The following is a 20,944-nucleotide window of genomic DNA, read 5'->3' as shown; positions in this document are numbered from 1 at the left end:
GCTTTTTTCTCTTACTCCTCTCAGAGCCCTCCCTACCCTGAGGTCACCTTGACCTCTGGTCGGGGTTACTGATATGGCCTTAACTAGTCATTTTACCTTTAGTCTTAAAAATATTTTCATTGATTTCAGAGAGGAAGGGAGAGGGAGAGAGAGAGAAACATCAGTGATGATAGAGAATCATTTATTGGCTACCTCCTGCACGCCTGTTATTTGGGATCGAGCCCAAAACCTCGGCATGTGCCCTTGATTGGAATTGAACTCAGGACCCTTCAGTCCACAGGCCAACACTATCCACTGAGCCAAACCAGCTAGAGCTTACCTTTAGTCTTTTCTCCTCCAATCTCCTCACTCAAGTGTTCTTTCTGTAAGTCAAATCTCATTATTTCAGTGTCCTAATACTTATCTGTGGCTCCCTATTTTCTAGATACAGTCTAAACCCCTTAACCTGGTGCACCTGGGCCTTTATAATCTGGGACCTGCTTTCTGTTTGGACCATCTTGAGGCAATTCCACTAATACCCTCTCTGTACTGGCAGCCTAGTCTTTCTATATGTAGCCCAACCAAGCTACTTTCAGGAGATGGCTATTTTCTCTTGCTAGGATATATTGGGTGTTTTGCAAATGCTGTTCATTTTTCTTGCTTTGCCATGAATGTTCTATAGCAGTGGTTCTCAACCTTCCTAATGCCGCGACCCTTTAATACAGTTCCTCATGTTGTGGTGACCCCCAATTTCATTGTTACAAATTGAACGTAATTAAAGCATAGTGATTCATCACAAAAACAATATGTAATTATATATGTGTTTTCCGATGGTTTTAGGCGACCCCTGTGAAAGGGTCGTTCGACCCCCAAAGGGGTCGCGACCCACAGGTTGAGAACCACTGGTCTATAGCATTGCTTTTCAAACTTGACTGTGGTTTGAATCACCCAAAGGGCTTGTTAAATCACAGATTCATGGGCCCCAGTCCCAGAGCCACACCAGCCACTGTGCTTTTAAACAGAGGAATCAATCACTTTCTTCTGTCCATTCCTGATTCCTGCTGTCAGAATAGATCCGAGAGACCTGCTAAGCCACTGACGCCACTCAGGAGTGAGGTTACGTTGGAGAGGAAGTAGAGTGAGTAGTGGTCCTGGAATTTGTGAAAGAACAAACATGGGCTGACATTAACAACAGCAACTGAATATGGCATCTTCAGTTCCTGGAGGGAAGGAATGAATTCCATGAGAGTAGTAGTTTCCATGTCAGAACCAGAGAATACAGCAGTCAACAGCCTGCACGGAGTTATCCGCACCTTCATTCCCAGGACAGCAGTGGCACAGAGCTTTCCACCTGTGTCCCACAAGCTTTGTGAACCATCTCTGCCTGCTTAAATTGTTCATTCATAGATGGTCATTCTTGTCTCACCTGTCCGTGCCCAGCTTTTTAGGTTCCTTTACTCCAGCTGTTTCTGTCGGTGCTGACCTGGAGGGCAGAGCTCCTGTGAGCTCTACACATTACCATCTGGCCAGGAACACAGTCCAGCGCATGTTGACTACCTCCATCCTGGGTTCTGCCCCCTGAACTGCTCAGACATCTGGGCTTCTTCAGAAAGTGCTACCTGGAACATTTGAGTTTGGTTCTGGAATCTGGTTGGAGCATTTTGGAAAGTTGTTTGGGGTCCATCAGGTGCTCAAACTGATTTTGGATCTTTCTTGCTTTCTTTATTTATATTGTTTGTTTCTTACCAGAATGAATAGGGGGTTTCTGAAAACAATTCAGATGGAAGCAACCCAATTTAAAAAAAAGCTCAATATGCCAGAGCCTGGCTTTGAACAACAGAGAAAAAAAGGGCAGGTGCCCCGGCTGGTGTGGCTAAGTTGGTTGAGCATTGTCCCATGCACGGAGAGGTCGCTGGTTCGATTCCTGGTCAGGGCACATGCCCAGGTTGCAGGCTCAATCCCAGGTAGGGGGTAGCCGATCAATGTTTCCCTCTCTCATCCATGTTTCACCCCCTCTCCCTTTCCCTTCCTCTTTCTCTGAAATCAATAAAAACATATATATTTTAAAGAGGGCAGTTATTTGCTGACTGCAGGGGCTCATTGAAGGGTATGGGCTCCTCTCTTAAGTCTTCTAACCCTCATTTTCCTCATGGGGTAAAGGACAATGACACCTGCTTTTTCTACCTCTCAAATGTTTTGAGATGCTGTATGAGATCGGGATGTTTGAAATGCTTTGTAAATTTCAAAGCACTCTGAATTTAGGGTATTGACTTAATGGATAGTGGCTTCTAGGGCATTTAAAAATGGTTTGATTTACATTTAGTAAAAACTCGCCTAGTATAAAAACTTCAAAGGTGACATCTCAAGGTTATATCACAGCTCAAAGTTTTATAGTCTCCTGTCTTCTCAGACTGTCATCAGAGGAGAGCCAGGTGTTTCTGGGAAGAATTACTTCCTGGAATGGGGTGTGTGTGTTGGGGGGAAGGGGGTGAAGATGAACTGCTGCCTTTTCTAGGAATAGTGAATACAGTGGCCTCCTAATTATTTCTTGATAGTGTGTTCATAAGTGGCAACCTGGTAGCTTATTTGCAATAAAACTTTTTCTTTCCTAGTCTCTTTTGTCCTAGAGGTTTACTTTCCTTGTGTTCACCTCTTGGTTCCATGAAGGTATCCCTTTGTAGTAGCACCTTAGCCTTAGAGTATATGGGAGGGGTAGAGCAAAGCCCTGGACGCCTTCTCCCAGAATCACCATTTTTGCTTCTTTCCCGACACCATACACAAGCTTTGTTTTCTTCTGCACCATTTCTCTGGGTCTCTGTATCCTTAAAACCTCAACTTTGGCTTGCACGCCCCCTAGTGGCATGTCTGATGCACCCCTGTTACTCCATTTGTTGTACCATCATAGCTCTCCGTTCTATTCAGCTCTATTACTAAATATTAACCCCAATTCACAAACGCCGGATGAGAGCTTGGGTGATCCTTATTTGCCACTTAAGTAGACCTGGGAGGTGGGATTTGAATTGGAATTTTTGATTCTCAGATTTATACAGTGGGAATGCCTCAGAAAAAAGGATGATATGGTTATAGCTTTTCTAAAGATTTACTTTTTGTGTTTTAAAAAAGAATCGGTTATTTTACTATCTACTCAGCTATTGAAAATCAAAATGTGACAAATAATTTTTTTACCCTCCTTCATTACATTGGAAACACTTTCATCACTCACAAAGTGTTCAGTATTTCACTACAAAAATATAAAGCATGATGTCTGCCCTTCAGAAGTTTACATTCTAGTTACATGTTGTTTAAATTATTCCCTTGAGGAAAAAATTGCATATAATGCACGATAACTTTTATTGATGTTTAATATATCTACTTCATCTCACTAAAGAGAGATGCTCTGAGCATTTTCTTATTTATTTTTAAAGTCCTTTTCAGTGGAGAGAGAACCACAAGATAACAGTAATTACCCGGATGAACCGTGGAGGATAACAGAAGAGCAGCGGGAGTACTATGTCAATCAGTTCCGATCCCTTCAGCCAGACCCAAGTTCCTTCATTTCAGGTAATGAAGTCTGACAGGTGAGAATGTGGGTTCCAGGTTATTGTCTCATATAAATAACAGTACACATCTTGAGAAATAGTTTACACAAAATGAGTATGACAGCCTTCTGTGAGTTCAATTTATTTCCCTCTAAGATCGAATTTCTTATCAGCTATAAACCATGCAGAAAAACACTTGGCAATGACATTTAGAAAAAATTATGTTTCCGTTTCAGAGGGTTAAATCAGAATTTGGTCTGGACCTTGTGATTTAATAGCTGGAGCAGTTTTTGAAATGATAGAGTATGGCACCAAGGCAACATCTTTAATTGCTTACTCATTATATTAGAGTTAGAGAAAGATGTAGTATAACCTTCTATAGCTAGCATTACAGTCTCCTTATGTTATATATGCCTTAGAAGTTCAAATTCATGCTCGTTTTCTTTGGCTCAAGACTTTCTCCTTTGGTTTGTTGGAGAGAAATTAAAATATGGGAGGAAAATTGGCCAGCATTTTTATGTCCACATGTCAGTTCTTTTGGGCTGTCTTCAGACATATGTATTCCTGTTGCCTTCTCATGTAAAATTCAAGCTGAGAGGAATTGATTTAATTCCTCTGTGCCTACATTTTACTGGGGTGAAGACTAATCAAACAGTGAAATAATAGAGACGAATAAAAATTCATAAAACTTTCTTTTTGTACTTTAATTTTGTAGAATAACAATATGTCCTTGATAATTGTAACCTGACATTGAAGTGAGGACTAAGACTAATTTTCTCTTGTGAAATAAGGTGTGTAATCGAAATGTACTTGTATAGATGCGACCATCATTTTCTGATTGATGGTAATGGCTTGATTGAAGGCAGACTATTGTAGAGACAAACAAGTTAATGTTAACAACATGATTTTAAAGAAATAAGCAGGAACAGATTGTATGTACTGACTATTTGCTAACCTTACCCATTGCTTAAGTGAGTTTCTTCATAGTCTATACAAATGATTAGACAAATACAAATAGGTAGCTGTTAGGAATGTTTTTACTTTCTTTAAACTTCTTTATTTTGAAAAATTTCCAATGTAGATATAGCTGGAGTGGCTAGTATAACAAACTCCTATCACACAGCCCCAACAATTTTGTTTTATTTATATCCCCTCTTACCCAAGATGGTTTTGAAGCAATTACCAGATAATTTTGTTTGAAAATGCAGGGTGGGCAAAAGTAGGTTTATAGTTGTGAGTACATGAAACACAGTTTATTCTTGTATTATTTATTAATTATTGTATTATTTTCCATACAGACAATTGTAAGCCTATTTTTGCCTATTCCTATATTTCAGAATATATCTCTAAAGATAAGGCCTCTTTTTTTAAAAATATATTTTATTGATTTTTTACAGAGAGGAAGGGAGAGGTATAGTCAGAAACATCGATGAGAGAGAAACACCGATCAGCTGCCTCCTGCACACTCCCGGCAACCAAGGTACATGCCCTTGACGGGAATCAAACCTGGGACCCTTGAGACCGCAGGCCGATGCTCTATCCACTGAGCCAAACTGGTTAGGGCGATAAGGCCTCTTTTAAAAATATAACCACAGCCCTAGCTGGTTTGACTCAGTGGATAGAGCATCAACCTGCAGACTGAAGGGTCCCGGGATCGATTCCGGTCAAGGGCACATGCCGGGTTGTGGGCTCAATCACCAGTAGGGGGCGTGCAGCAGGTAGCCAGTCAATGATTCTCTCTCATCATTGATGTTTCTATCTCTCTCCCTCTCCCTTCCTCTCTAAAATCAATTAAAAAATACATGAAAGAGTTCTCTTTAAGAAAAGAATAAAAATATAACCACAATTCATTGGCACACATTAAAATAGAAGAACATGAATTCCTTAATATTATCAAGTTGTCATTGTTCAGATTTCCCTGATTATCATACAAATGCCTTTAAAAATATATTTTTATTGACTTCAGAGAGGAAGGGAGAGGGAGAGATAGAAACATCAATGATGAGAGAGAATCATTGATTGGCTGCCTGCTGTAGGCCCCACACTGGGGATCAAGCCTGCAACCTGGGTGGTGACCTCCTGGTTCATAGGTTGATGCTCAACCACTGAGCCACAATGGTCAGGCAGGTCTACCCATTTTTATATTGGGTTACTCATCTTTATTTTGCACAGATCTATATGTATTTGGTGTGCTACTATTATATCCCTGATATATCAATGGTGTGTGTAACTCTTGAGAGTTCTGAGAAAATTGAATGAGGAGAGAAGTGAGAAATCTGAGAAAATTGAGAGAATGAGGAGAGAAATGAGAGATCTGAGACTGAGAGATTTCTTATAATAACAAGTCTGAATTCATGTTTTGATGTTTGACTGCTGACAACTTTTAAGCCTCTCCTTTCCCTTGTGTGCCTCTAATGTGACTCCCCAGCAAGGTATGATAATAGCTGCAGAGAACAAGGAAAAGAGGCTGGCTTGGAGTTTCTATGGTGGTTGGGAGTGGAGCTGCGCTGGAGGGTTCCAACTCATGGCTTGAACTTTTGTCAGTTCCAAAGGAGGGAGTACTGGGGCTTTCTCATTAGCTTCCCTTTTTGGCAGGGAGCAGCCATAGCACAACTGAACTTGTTAGCAGTTGGCTCCCCTATGGGCTCCAGCTAACCTCTCTGGGACACCATAGTACAACCGTCTCTACTCTCTGAAGACCAATCCAGGTCTCTCACTTTGGGTTCCGGCCTAGTGTGATTTGAAGAAGGATATCAAGGGGGAAAAAGAAGAATAACATGAGGGGACATTGTCTATGGCTGGTAAATAGGCTTTCAAGACCTTCCTGACAAACGTTTGACATTGATGGCCAACAGCCATATGTCAGCATTATTTTCAGGCTACTTTTGGGGAGAAGGCTTATTGGTTTATAGGGTCCTTTGCTTTTTTATTTATTTTTTTGAGAATGAACCATGTTCATTGGGTCCTTTGCTTTTGATCCTTAATGAGCTATCAAAGGAAAATAAGTCTACTTTATTAATTGTTTTAAGGCCAATTAGAAGACTTGTCATTGCCATGGAATGACTTCTGACTTTATCTGCTTAACATAGAGCTTGGGGCTTTGAATTGACTATTCTTTGTGTTAGAAGTGAAGCTTTTGAACTATGAAATTGTTTTTAGAGTTGAAAGCATAAAAATTTCAATCTCAATAATGGTTGGGTCCAACATTTTAAGTGTAGTTGGGACTTTAGTGCCGCTTTGTTAACATGTAAAATGGAATGAGTACCTGATTTAAATTGATATTGGTAAATTTACAATGATTAAAGAAAGTAGCAGAAGGTTCCTGGGTAAGTTTCTTAAGGAGCCACCAAAGAGCTTAAATCTCACTAAAACTCTATCCCAATAGGCCTGTCTTATGTCTGTGTGATAAGATTAATAGTGATTTTTTTATTTTTTGCTATTTTTTTACCATGATTGTGTATTGCATTTTTATTAAAAGTGCTTGACAGGTTTTTACTTTAATAATTTTGAAATTTGTCTTTTGAATTTTTAGTAAAATTTCGCACACTTTCAGTAAAAGTGAAGCAGGAATTAATTACTATAATTTACATGTTATAATAAGTGTTATGTCATTGCTTCTTTGCCCTATTCTAATTTATATATTCTTTTAAAAGCTGTTCACATATTGTTTTTAGACACATGATTTGTATTTGCTTTAATGAATAAATGTTGTGTTTGTGGTAGAGATTGTTGAAAGAAAAAATGGTGATTCATTGACATTAAATATAAAAGCTGCTCTACATATTAATTAATGATTTATTTAAACAATGGCTGTTGACAGGTTCAGTGGCCAAGAACTTCTTCACCAAATCAAAGCTTTCCATTCCAGAACTCTCCTATATATGGTAAGTACAATTAATGCCATATGGTATGATATAGTCATCCATATTCATTCTTTAGTTCCTACTGTTGCATTTTAAAAGTCTTATTTCTTGAATGTTTTTTAACAGACTAAGAGAGTGAAAAGAATTTAAGTTTTTTAAAAAATATATTTTATTGATTTTTTTAGAGAGAAAGGGAGAGGGATATAGAGAGTTAGAAACATCGATGAGCGAGAAACATCGATCAGCTGCCTCCTGCACACCCCCTACCGGGGATGTGCCCGCAACCAAGGTACATGCCCTTTCCTGGAATCGAACCCGGGACCCTTTGGTTCGCAGGCAGACGTTCTATCCACTGAGTCAAACCAGTCAGGGCAGAATTTAAGTTTTTGTTGCTGTGAAAATTAAATAAGTTATATGACAATCACAATGAACAGTATCTGGAACATACTGCATATTGTATGTATTAGCTATTATTTAAAAAAGTAATTTCCTAGTTATTATCTTCATCTAGATCCCTTTTCAGTCTAAGCCAGCGGTTCTCAACCTATGGGTCGAGGCCCCTTTGGCAGTCGAACGACCGTTTCACTGGGGTCGCCTAAGACCATCCTGCATATCAGATATTTACATTACAATTCATTACAGTAGCAACATTACAGTTATGAAGTAGCAACGAAAATAATTTTATATTTGGGTCACAACATGAGGAACTGTATTTAAAGGGCCACAAGGTTGAGAACCACTGGACTCTAAGCGACGTGTGGGCATATGAGAATTTCCATTTTGTGTATTTTATTTTCCGATTTTTCGGCTTGTTGTGATGCAAGTAACCAGAGGACCTTGAAAAGCTATTCTTTATAATATTTTATGAGGCCGGGTGAAATGTCTTGGAATTAAGTTAAATTTGACTATTCTAGCTGCCTGTAAATTTGGCTGGTGTTTATCAGCTGGACTCTAGGTTTATCAGCTGGACTCTAGCTTAGAATTGCAGCTGTGGAGTGTATTGTACTTTGCTGCTTAGCTGGACACAGCCCTGATTCCAAAGGGCTTTGCTGGGACAGTCCAGATGGCGCCATTTGCATTTATGAAAACGCTTGGTGCCTCCAAAACTCCCAGCTGTGTGTGGGCTGTTCTTCCTCGTGACTGGGCAGGAGACTGTGCTGCTATAAATATATAATTAAAACATTGGAATATTTATGTAAAACTTTTTTTCACGAGATTCACAAAAATTATATCATTTTGTCATGTTTTGTGCATTTTCTTGGAAAAATATTGTAATAATGCTTGTGCATGCCAATGTACCTAGGACCCTGAGCTAGATTTATTCACCAGCAATATATTCTAGTGTAATTTTTTTACAACAAGCCTTATGTTAGATTTTAAAGCTAGAGGAAAAAAGAAATTATCATTTTTAGAAGAATACAATCTGTTTTGGCAAAATTCCCAGTCTTACCATAATTGGCATGAGACTTCCTATCTTTTTGTGGGGACATATACATAAAAGCTGAATGATATTCTCTCCATTCAGCGTTGGCAGCAGTCCCCTCAGCCTGGGAGCTGCTATTTCAGGGCTGGTACATATTAAATATTTGGGGGAGGAGGATGTGAATGGAGCTTACCTTCAATATTCGTTCTTTCAAATAGTAACACACTTCTAGTACATTTTTATGTCTTATGTCTTTACTTGTTCTAACAAGTATACTTGTTTCTGTACACTTGAGACGGGTTGAGCTTAGAAGGTCTTAGTTACTTTGGCAAATAGGTTTCTCCTGTGCTGAGTAAATAGGTCTGTGCCTTTCAGTGGGAAACAATGACTGAAGCAAAGATAAGCCTGTTCAAGACTCTCCCTTTCTTCTTTTCTGTTTTATCTGTTTCCAGCCTTCCCTAGTTGCTAGTTTTATCTGAAAACATAATTCAACCAGTATTTATTGAGTTTACTTATATATTCCCAGGAGAGGATTCTCAAGCAAAATTTTGATACAACATTTGTGTGACTTGAAAAGTTCAAGGTTTTTCCTTACAGCTGAAAAAAATGAAGTGCTCATTCCTGAGCTCCAGTAACTATATAATGGCTGGGACAACTGTAAAAGGGCCAGGGCCAGCCCTTCGTCTGACTGTTTTGAGCACCAAGTCAGGAGCTCTTTACATCACACACTTACTGAATGGCTGTCAACTGTGGAATTCTGGGCAGCATTTAACTTTTTGTGCCATATATGCTTGTCTTGTATACTTATAGTTGTAAAACAGACCTATCAGAGACCTGAATAACTTAAATTTTTATTTATAAAGTACTATTGATACCAGTGCTGTCTGTCATACTTTTTCTTCCTCCAAATGGCCCCCTGAGTTTTCACATGGGTTTGGGGACTTTGCAGGGTCAAAGAAGCATTCAGGAACCCCTGGGAATTGTGTTTGCATGTCTGGGGCTCAGTAAATTTTCCTCTAAGCCCCGTGTGAGGTACTCATGACATCTTTTATATTTAGGGAACTTAGTGATGCTGACTGCGATGGAGCCCTGACCCTGCCTGAGTTCTGTGCTGCATTTCATCTCATTGTGGCCCGGAAGAACGGCTATCCACTGCCCGAGGGCCTCCCTCCAACTCTGCAGCCAGAGTACCTGCAAGCAGGTAAGGGCTCATCCAAAATCTTAAACCCTAGACATTTTCCATCTGGCCTTACAAGAAACTTTTGTTTCTTAAATGGTGTCCAGGTAATTTGGGGAGTCCCTGGAATCTACAGTTATTGTCCTTTAACTGATATTAGACTTTTTGCATCTTATAATATGATTAATAGGGATGATCTGAGTGTGAGTCATCTGTTATTTTCATTCTAGTACTCTCTAGTCTAGATGGATTTGAACCAAAGTCACTTGCCCTTTCATGAAAATTGTGGCAAAGGCAACTACTAAATCTCCCAGCTGATATAAAATGAAGAGGAAGATCTTCCTATACAGCCAAGTGCTGACATGGCATCTTTAGGCACGTCCCAGTGTCTCCAAGTGGCCTTGGGCAAGGAACTGAAATAGAACTGTTATACATAATGAAAAAGTTAAAAAAAATTACATAAGCAATGAAATCTGTAAAGTGCCATAATCTTAAATATACACTTGATGAATTTTTTCATATATATGCATCCATGTAACTACAATCAGATAATGATTTAGAAAATTCCAGCACACCAGAAGGTTGGAATAGAATTGCCTTTCTTATTAATAAAACAGTTACTCCACAAACCCTTTGGTTAGGAAATATATCCAACATTTATATCAATTACTTCAGAAGATTGGACAAATTAGCAGTTTCTCTTGCCCCTTTCAGAGGCAGTGGGCAGTGATCTGATTTCTGTTACTCAGAGAAGTATAGCTTCCATCAAAAGGGTCCAGAAACATCTGGTGCTTTCAACAAACTTTCTCACTTTTTAGGCAGGCAAGGTCTTTTCAAAACACGAGAGCTAGTCATGGATGATTATTGACAAGAGGAAGTAGTGTCAAAAGAAAATGTGGAGGCAGAGCTGCCTGAAACAGATTGTCAAACTGCAGCAGGAAGGCCGGGGAGGGTTGGGGGGCAGGAGGTAGGGGGGTAAGAGATCAACTAAAGGACTTGTATGCATGCATATAAGCATAACCAATGGACATAAGACACTGGGGGATAGGGGAGGCTAGGGGACTGTCTAGGGCGGGGGGATAAAATGGATACATATGTAATACCCTTTGTAATACTTTAAGCAATAAAAAAAAAGAAAAAGAAAAAAAAGAAAATGTGATTAGTCGTTAATAGAGTATAAGTTTTGTAGTTAGATCTGGAAAAGGCCTTAGATGACCTTATCTTGTCCCCTCCTCATACCATATTCAAAGTGGTCAATGACTTATCTGAATCAATCTTGGGGTCTCTGACTCTGAAATAGTCTGTCATTTTCTGTATTAGGTAGTGGGAGGGTGGAGGGGGTTGAGCTGAGACTTGAAGGGAAGAGACCATGTATGTGGCTGATGCCAGTGACAGGTAAACATGTTAGGAAAGAGTGACCCATTCTGGGATCTTCCCCAAATGCCCCCATAAAATATATGAAGGGGAGGCATCAGAGAGCAAAAGTTACTACCCATTTCAGACTCGGGCTTTGCCAATAGCAGCTGCTTTCTGACTACAGCTGGCTGTAACTCCAGCCTGCTACCCTTCCTCGCAAAGGATGGGGAAGACTTTCAGTGATCTCTAGGAACTAGTTTGCAATTGGGCAGCATGACAAATTGCTCTATTTCTTCTTTGGTGTCTCTCTTCATCTCTGTTACCCCCAACCCCCCTCTTTTTTCTTCCCCTCTCCATCTCTTCCTCATTTCCCCCTTCCCTCTCTCCCCATCCCTCTTTCTTCCTTGGATTGAGGCAAAGAAGCACCAGTATTCCTCGGGCTATCTTGGCAACTGTAACAGACCAAGTGCCTATCACTAGATGAGTGGATAAAGTGGTGATACATTCACACCATGCGATACTATTCAGCAGTAAAAAAGAAGGATCACTCACCCTTTGAGGCAGCATGGAGGGACCTGGAGAGTATTATGATAAGTGAACTAAGTCAGTCAGAGAAAGACAAGTTTCATATGATCTCACTCATATGTTGAATCTAATGAACAAAATAAACTGATGAAAAAAGTGGATGCAGAGACATAGAAGCATTGAACAGACAGTTGAATCTCAGAGGGAAGGTGGGGGAGGGTGGGTGGGTGGGAAGAGATCAACCAAAGAACTTGTATGCATATATGCATCACCCATGGACACAGACAATAGGGTTGTGAACATTTGGGTCAGGGGCTAGGGTCAGTCTAGAAGAGGTCAATGGGGGGAAAAAGGGGACATCATAATAATAAAACGCCAGAGTCATCATGACCTAAACGACTAAATGATCAGTCACCATGAACTGCATGGGGCACCTCTCGGTCCCTCCCCTGCAGCCCATAGGCTCTGATTGCAGCACGGCTGGCGGCTGGTGGGCGGGCGCGGCGAGGCATGCACAGGTGGGTGGGGCCGCACAATTTTGTGTGCTGGGCCTCTAGTATGTAATACTTTCAACAATAAAGATTAAAAAAAAATAGAGTGCCAGCCAAGAGGCATGTCACTTCATTTGGAATGAAGCCCCTTGGTTCTTCCTGATCTTCTGTGAAGGTTGTCAGCATGCATTTATACAGAAACAGCTGTGGAATCCATCACATACCCTTCAATTAAACAAAAATCACACATCATTTCCAGAGCTGTGGGATCAGTCTTAAATAATATTTATACTAGAGGCCTCGTGCACAAAATTCATGCATGGGAGGGGTGTCCCTCAGCCCAGCCTGTACCCTCTCACAATCCGGGACTGCTGGCTCCTAACCGTTTGCCTGCCTGTCTGCCTGATTGCCCCTAACCACTCCCCTGCTGACCTGATTGATGCCTAACTGCTCCCCTGCCGGTCCAGTTGCCCCCAACTGCCTTCTCCTGTGGGGCTGAGGGGACTGGGGGACTGGGGCTGGATGAGGCTGGATGCTGCGGGGACTGAGTGAGGCGAGGCTGAGGGGACTGAGGCTGGATGAGATGGGGTTGAGGGGACTGGGGGACTCTGGCTGGATGAGGCAGGGCTGAGGGGACTGGGCGCCACCATCTTGTGGCTGTGGGTGCCGTCATCTTGTGAGAGCATGATGGTCAATTAGCATATTCCCTCTTTATTAGATAGGATAGTTCTAATAAAAACATGAGAGACCTCATAAATCCCCATCAAACTCAGTGATAGTATATTTTAGGCAAATCCTGAGGGTTTAGCTAACTTAATGTTTTATCACCCATGGTTATCTTTCTATATAGCTCAAGAAAATGGCCAGAACTTTCTAGTTCTCTGTGCTTTTAGACTTTGAAATATGAGTGGTCCTGTTGATTTGGGGAGTTCATTTTTATGGTATCCCTTTGGCTTTTAAAAAAACTCAGCTCTTGTTCCAACAGTCTTCTAATTGATCTATAATCACTCTTTAAAAAAATCGAATCCAGTTTTTGACAAGATTAGTGAAAAGCATAAATTTGGTTGATACCTTCATGCATTTACAACTATATAAGCTTCTTTTCAATAAAATAATGAAACAGGAATTATATCTGATTTCCCCCCTAACAGTGACAATTAAAGGGCTGAGTTGGAAGGAAATGTTGGATTATTTGGTGGCTTACACATGGGCCTTTTGATATTTTTTTATGTCTGGGTGATGGGGTAGATTCTGGTATAGATTTTTACTGTAATTTGTTAAAAATATTTCAGTAGTTACTATGAGAGGCACTGTGCTATTCTCTCTGGTCATAATGCTGTATAAAAGAGAATTCCTACCATCGTGGAACTTGCTGGCAGTTAGAGGATTGATGTTAAATAAACACATATACATAATTGGAGCCAATGGTAGGTGCTATAAAGGGGAAGTATAGCTGCAGTAAGAGGGTGCATGACCTTAGGGAAGACTTTCTTAAATGTCTGAGCTGAGATCAGAAGGATGTGCTAAGGGTTGTGTAGGTGAAGAAGGGGGAAGAGTGGGCGCTGGTAGAGGGGACAGCAGGTATGTTGCAGAAGCCCTAAGAGGGACTTGGAGCAGTTCAGGCCACAGTGGCTGGAGGGCAAAGAGCCAGGGTGAAGGGAATGGGGATGAGGCTGAAGAAGAAGGTGGGGAACAAATCTTGGGAAATGATGTTGATGTGTTTCAAGCAGGAACTGAACTGACACAATCAGATTTGTTGTTTGAAAGAATCCTGCTGGTTTTGGACCACAGAACAGGTTTTCAGGAGTAAGGGGTGGAAACAAGATCAGTTATGGCAGTAGTCTAGTCAGGAGCTGTGGGGAGGTTGACACTGGGGATATGATAATGGAGATGCAGAGATGAGGACACACTGGAGGGAGATTTAGCAGTTAGTTAATGGCATTTGTAGTTTTTGAAAGTGTTAGCTTTTTACCCAGCAAGAGGGCCTCATGATAAGGTATTAGTCATGAAATTCTAGTGAGATCACTTATAAACTAGAAAGAGAAATCTTATCTTGGATTTCGCTCTTGGGGCTGGATTGAGAAACAGTACTTGAAAAAGTGTTTTTGCTGTTTTTACCAAGGAAAGAGGGAGACCACCTTGGTATAGTCAGAAAATCACCAGGATCCGTGGTTTGCCCGACCTGATATCAGTGAAATTCAGACCAGAATAAGCAAATGAACAATTTAATCTACTTGTACTCAACTGTCTATTGTAGTTGTTACTCACTGGCCAGTACTTTACTGCAGAGGGAAGTTGGTATTTCAAACCCTGGTGGGGATGGAAGGGTGAGAAAGGATTAACAACAATGCCAATTTATTTTAAGCCCTTGATTAAAACCATTTTTTAAAAACATGATGGAGGCTTCCCCACACCAACAAGCAATTCTTGTGTCTGAGAACTCAGTTCTGACGCTTTCTAACTAGAGATAGAATCAGATTCCACAGGTACGGAGCTCCACGAGACTACCATCCTCTTCACATGCCAGTCATAAGTCTTCGCTGTTACTTGTGCCTCTGACCAACTGGTTGTAAATTACAGGCTTCTACAACCCCCTCCTCGGACTTAATTAATTTGCTAAAATGGCTTACAGAACTTAGGAAAACCCGTTTACCCACTAGATTACTGATTTATTACGAAGGATATTAAAGGAACAGCCTGATGAGATGATGAAGAGATATAAAGGGTGAGGTCCTGGACAAAGGAGCTTTTGTCCTCATGGAGTTTGAGTCCCAACACAGTGGCACATGGAAGCATTCTGATTCTCTAACATGGAAGCTTTCCGAAAAAAAAAAAAAAAAGGGTTTTCTTTTTTGGGGGGAGGTTTATGAAGACTTCATTACATAATCACGATTTACTAAGTCATTGGCCATTGGTGATTGATTCAACCTCAAGCCTCTCTCCTTCATGGGAAATAAGAGGCTGAGGCTAGGAGTTCCAGTCCTCTAACCACATGGCAACCTGGCTAACATTCTTTGATGGGTTTCATCATCTCATTAACATAAAAGGAGACACCATTGTTGCTCTCATTACTTTGGAAATTCCTAGGAGTTTGGAAACTCTGTGCCAGAAATGGGGAGTAGGACCAAATATGTATTCCTTATTATAAATCATAATATCACACATGGCATTTAAATTTTGATTTCTTAATAGCTGGTCTTGACAAATTTGATTTGTAGCTCCTGTTTATTGTCTACCCCAATCTGCTTTTCCTCTTTGGAATATTGACAAATTTTCTAGTTATTGAGACCGATCTTTCTTAATTACTTTCTGACACAGTGATGAAACAAGCCACTTCTAAGAAATAGCGTGAGTGTTAAATAAGTATTAGCTTACGTAGTGGCATGATTTTTCCTCATGCTGATCTAGTTAGCATCCAAACTAACAGCCCTTGTCACTGTTCTGTATTAGAAATTCATAACATGATTCTTATTTCCTCTCTTGTAAATCAGCAAGAACCTGTGCTATTACTTTTGTTACTCCTTCTAACCAAAAGAAAGGAGTATTTCATAAAATTTTCTTGGGCACATACCATCGTAAGATTCTATTTCCAACAAGAATAACTAAACTGTAGTGTTTCCTTTATTAATGTTTATAGTATTAAAACTATTACCATAGTTACTACTATTTAAAAATTATGCTAGTAGTATATAGTTAAAACTTAAGTATTGTGATAGCAGTGGTTAATATAGAAAACAACTATGTTACAACATGAAATGCTAAAGACCATTTAGTAGGACTGCTGGCAATTCAAGTCCCTGCTGAACCATTTACCAACTATATGACTTTGAGTAAGTTGTTTAACTTCCTGGTTCCTCAGTTTCATCATGTATAAATGGAGATGATAGAAGTTCCAGGTTATATATATAGAAAATTTATATCTCAGCGTGATGAGTGCCATAACCAGTTATAGGAGCCAGCTGATTTTGTTGTTATATAGGAAACAGTGCCTGCTATGACTATATGTATTCTTTTTGTTTCTTCTTAGCCTTTCCTAAACCCAAGTGGGAGTGTGCGTTATTTGATTCTTATTCTGAGTCCATGCCAGCAAACCAACAACCTCATGACTTGAATCGGATGGAGGTAAAAGATCTTCATATGTAAATTAGTTAAGGATGTGTTTAGAATTAAATCCATTAGCCTATGTGCTTTACAAACTCTGTAAAATCTACTTTTATAACATTTTCTCTTCATAGTTAGTTCTTAATTTGGGGCTCATCCTTTCAAATTTTGACCCCAGGCATATCTATAATTATCTTTTTAATTTTCTCCCTAAAACTAGATTTGGTGAAATAAGCAAAATAGTCTCTTGACTTTCTAGAGGTGAAATTGAGGTATAGCCAAACTAAGCCTGAAAAATGCTAGCCAAGTTACTTACTTTAACCAAGCTTTAATTTCGAAGTAAAAATTGTAAAGTTGTATTTTTAGTAGCTAAGTATTAACAAAATATAATGAACCAGAACAGTTTTGAGAGGAGGTTTGAGAACTATATGTGAGGGCCCCAAACCACATTCAAAGCTGCCTTCTCCCTCAGAGTGTTTAACTTTTGGACCAGAAGAAGATTGATTTGGATGATCCCCAAGAGAAACCAGAATTCCCACCATGGTGGGCCATTGATGTAGGTTCTTAGCCACATGCTTAGTATTCCTTCAGTATGCATTGATAAATAGTTATTATAGTTATTGTTAATTTCAGCACTATCATCATCATCCTCATCATGATTGCAATGATAACAACTTATGATACCTAATCTTCCTGTCCTAAAAATCTAGAAAAGTTTAATAAATGGAGGTTTATTCACAGGCTCCTAAAACAGTTCTCTGACACTAGTTAAAACCGTGGCAACATGATAGAAGCCAAAGGCAGTATACAGGGGCCATTTCTTTAAGTTCTTATAATTGTGTGTGATTATTATTTTCCTGCTTCTACAGTGCTCTCTCTCTTAACAGCGCTCTTGGCTTCTCTGCTGCTCTTTCTTGGAGTCATAGCCTCCATGTTACTTTCCTCAACAAATTTCTACTCGTGGGAAAAAGATGTAATGAACAGTGATTTCAGAAGGTGTGATAGATGTGCTTTTGAAGACTTTCAGCCTTTTAAATTTCTTTTTCTGTATATTGAATATGATGGAGAAGCATATAACAAACATATAACCACTTTTTAAATTTTATTTTAAAAAATATTTTTATTGATTTCAGAGAGGAAGGGAGAGGGCGAGATAGAAACATCAGTGATGAGAATCACTGATTGGCTGCTCCCCCCCACCCCCGCATGCCCTCCACTGGGGATCAAGCCCACAATCTGGGCATGTGCCCCTGACTGGAATCAAACCTGGGGCCCTTCAGTCTGCAGGCTGTTGCTCTTTCCACGAGCCAGGGCCCTATAACCATTTTTGATGGTCCTCAGTCTACTCTGGGACTGCTGGCAGTGTCTGGAGAGGCTTGTCTGTCAGGCCAGGACACAAACTCCATAGCTTTCTTATGTAGTTGCCTTTTTTTTTTTTTTTTTTTTTTTTTTTTTTTTTTTGCTATGAGTCCCCCTGCTTGTGTAAAATTATGAGGTTGTTAGGTAATTTACTAAAAAGTGTCATAAATTATTATTCTTGCTGGATAAATGTTTTGTTCCAGCTTGCCATGGTATCAGATGGTCGTTGCCCCTTCAACAGAGACAAATAATGCTTTTTTTTGGAGAAATTAATTACTGACTTACACACACATGGACCTTATGTGCAGCTAAGTTTTATATACTTTTATAAGCTTTAACTGGTTCCTTTGAGGGAGTAGGTTAAAAGCTACCTAGTCTTTGCTTTGTCCTATCCACACAAGAAAGCAAAAACTAAACAAAACAAAAAAAACAAACAAAAAAACAAAAAACAAAAAACAACAAAAAAACACAAAAACTCCCAACAAAACTGTTATTTTTAAGGGTGCAGTGCTTTTAGATAATGATGTACTAAACAAAAATCAGGGGTGAAGTAATGAGGTTAATTGATGGTTTGGCCATTTGAACACTATAGGTCAGAATTTAATAGCTAATGATTAAATATTTTGTTCTTCTAAACTATTTCATTCATTGTTCTTTCTACACCCTTTTATTTTTTCATGAATGCATGCATGGAGTTTAAATAGATCTTGGTCATCAGCCCTGTGAGGGATGACTCCATACAGGTGCTTGTGTTAGGAATGAAGCTGTAGCTGATTCAGGTCATGAGAAGTTTGCTCAGCAGTACATCTTTTTCTAAAGACAGCAGAGCTGTAACCATGTTCTATCAAGAATTAAAGATTATAATTTCAGGTATACTCCTCTTAGCAGAGTTTCTTAGATCACTGGATTTCTTTCTTTTGTGTACACCTTTACTGAGGTATAATTTACATACCATACTCATTTAAAGTATACAATTCAGTGGTTTTCAGTATATTAAAAGCTATGCAACCATTACTGTAGTCTAGTTTTAGAGCATTTTCATCACTCCAAAAAGAAATCCTGTATTCATGAAGTCATTCACTATTCCCCAGCCCCCAAGTCTCTGATAATCACTAATCCATTTTCTGTCTCTGAATTTGCCTATTCTGGACATTTCATATAAATAGAATCATATAATATGTGATCTTTTATGGCTGGATTCTTTCACTTAGTATGTTTTAAAGTTCATTCATGCTGTGTCAGTGCTCATTCCTTTTTATTGGTGAATAGTATTCCATTGTATGGATATGCCACATTTTGTCCATTGTTCAGATGATGGACATTTGGGTTATTGTTTCCACTTTTGAGCTGTTAGAAAAAATGCTGCTATGCACATTTATGTATAAGTTTTTTTTCTAATATGTTTTTATTGATTTCAGAGAGGGAAAAGGAGAGGGAGAGACAGAAGCATCAATGGTGAGAGAGAATCACCAATAGGCTGCCTCCTGCACACCCCCTACTGGAGATTGAGCCCGCAACATGGGCATGTGCTCTGACTGGGAATCAAACTGTGACCTCCTGGTTCATAGGTCGATGCTCAATCACTGAGCCACATGGCCAGCCTATGTACAGGTTTTTGTGTGAACATGTTTTCAATTATCTTGGATATATACCTAGTTGTGGAATTGTTGGATCATGTTGTAACTTGTGTTTAACTTTTTGATGAACTATCAAACTGTTTTTGCAAAGCAGCTGCACCATTTTATATTCCTCCACCAGCAATGTATGAGAGTTCCAATTTCCCCATGTCCTTGTAAATACTTGTTATAGTCTGTTTTATTTTATTTTATTTTTTTAATTTTGTTTTATTGCTTAAAGTATTACAAAGAGTATTACATATGCCCCCCTCCCCACATTCCCCCGGCCTCCCCTACTGTCTGTTTTATTTTAGCCATCCTACTGATTTTGATTTGAGTTTCCTAATGACTTAATGATGCTGAACATCTTTTTGAGTACTTATTAGCCATTTGTATATCTTCTTTGGTGAAATGTCTGTTCAAACCTTTTGTTTATAAATTGGGTTATTACTGAGTTATACATGTTCTTTATGTATTCTGGATATAAATCCCTTACTAGGTATATAATTTGCAAGTATTTGCTCTTTCTTTCGTTTTTCTTTTCCCTTTCTTTATAGCATCTTTTGCAACACAAATGTTTATTTTGATGAAGTTCAATTTATCTATCTGTTCTTTTGTTGCTTGTGCTTTGGTGTCATATCTAAGAAACCATTGCCTAATAGAAGATCATGAAGATTTACTTCTTTGTTTTCTTCTAAGAACTTTGTAGTTTTAGGTCTTACATTTTGGTCTATGATCCATTTTGAGTTAATTTTTGTGTATGCTGTGAGGAAGAGGTCTAACTTTATTCTTTTATATGTGTATATGGATTATTAGTTATTCCAGAATTATTTATTGAAAAAACAATTTCCCCCCATTGAATTGTTTTGCAACTTCATTGAAAATCACTTGAACAAATGTAAGGGCTTACTTATGGATTCTCAATTCTATCCCATCTATATGTCATTATGCTAGTATATATCACATTGTCTTGATTACTGTAACTTTGTGGTAAGGTTTAAAATTGGGAAGTCTGAGTCCTTTAACTTTGTTCTTCTTTTTCGAGAATATTTTCATTATTCTGGATTCCTTGCATTTCCTTATGAAATTTAGGATCATATGGTCAAATTCTGCAAAAAAGTGAAAAGGATTGCATTGAATCTGTAGATGAGTTTGGGGAGTAGTGCCATCCTAATAATAAGTTTTCTGTTCAATTTATTTAGATTTTTAAAATTTATTTCAACTCTTTTTTAGATTTCTTTCTAATCTACATTTTCTACCCCTGAGTCATATTCTTCTACTAAGTATCTGGTTTCTAATCTAGATGGGAGAAGAAAATGAAAGAAAGGCAATGTTAAGATACATTCTTTGTTCCATTGGAGATAGTAGAATTTGAATAGGCAATTACATCTGGATACTTCATCATAATGCCAAGAATGACCTGCCTGAGAATTAAATCCTACTAGTAGATCAGATTACTATCAAGCAGTACTATAACTCCATTCTTTGGAACAGTTTAAAAACAGAAGTACTGTT

General features: G+C 39.0%; 1 protein-coding gene across 6 annotated transcripts in view; it reads left to right on the top strand.

The window, feature by feature from the left end:
• Positions 1-20,944, top strand: part of REPS2 (RALBP1 associated Eps domain containing 2) — a 195,265-nt gene that overhangs the window by 91,020 nt on the left and 83,301 nt on the right. For all 6 annotated transcript variants that reach the window (XM_059678506.1, XM_059678507.1, XM_059678510.1 and 3 more), the window contains exons 6-9: positions 3,405-3,540; positions 7,339-7,402; positions 9,863-10,005; positions 16,381-16,475. In XM_059678506.1, coding sequence (XP_059534489.1) covers positions 3,405-3,540; positions 7,339-7,402; positions 9,863-10,005; positions 16,381-16,475 — 438 coding nt within the window. The remainder of the gene's footprint in view (positions 1-3,404; positions 3,541-7,338; positions 7,403-9,862; positions 10,006-16,380; positions 16,476-20,944) is intronic.

The sequence above is a fragment of the Myotis daubentonii genome, chromosome X, assembly GCF_963259705.1.
Source record: "Myotis daubentonii chromosome X, mMyoDau2.1, whole genome shotgun sequence".
NCBI lineage: Eukaryota > Metazoa > Chordata > Mammalia > Chiroptera > Vespertilionidae > Myotis > Myotis daubentonii.
This window is presented reverse-complemented; position numbering and strand designations above follow the sequence as displayed.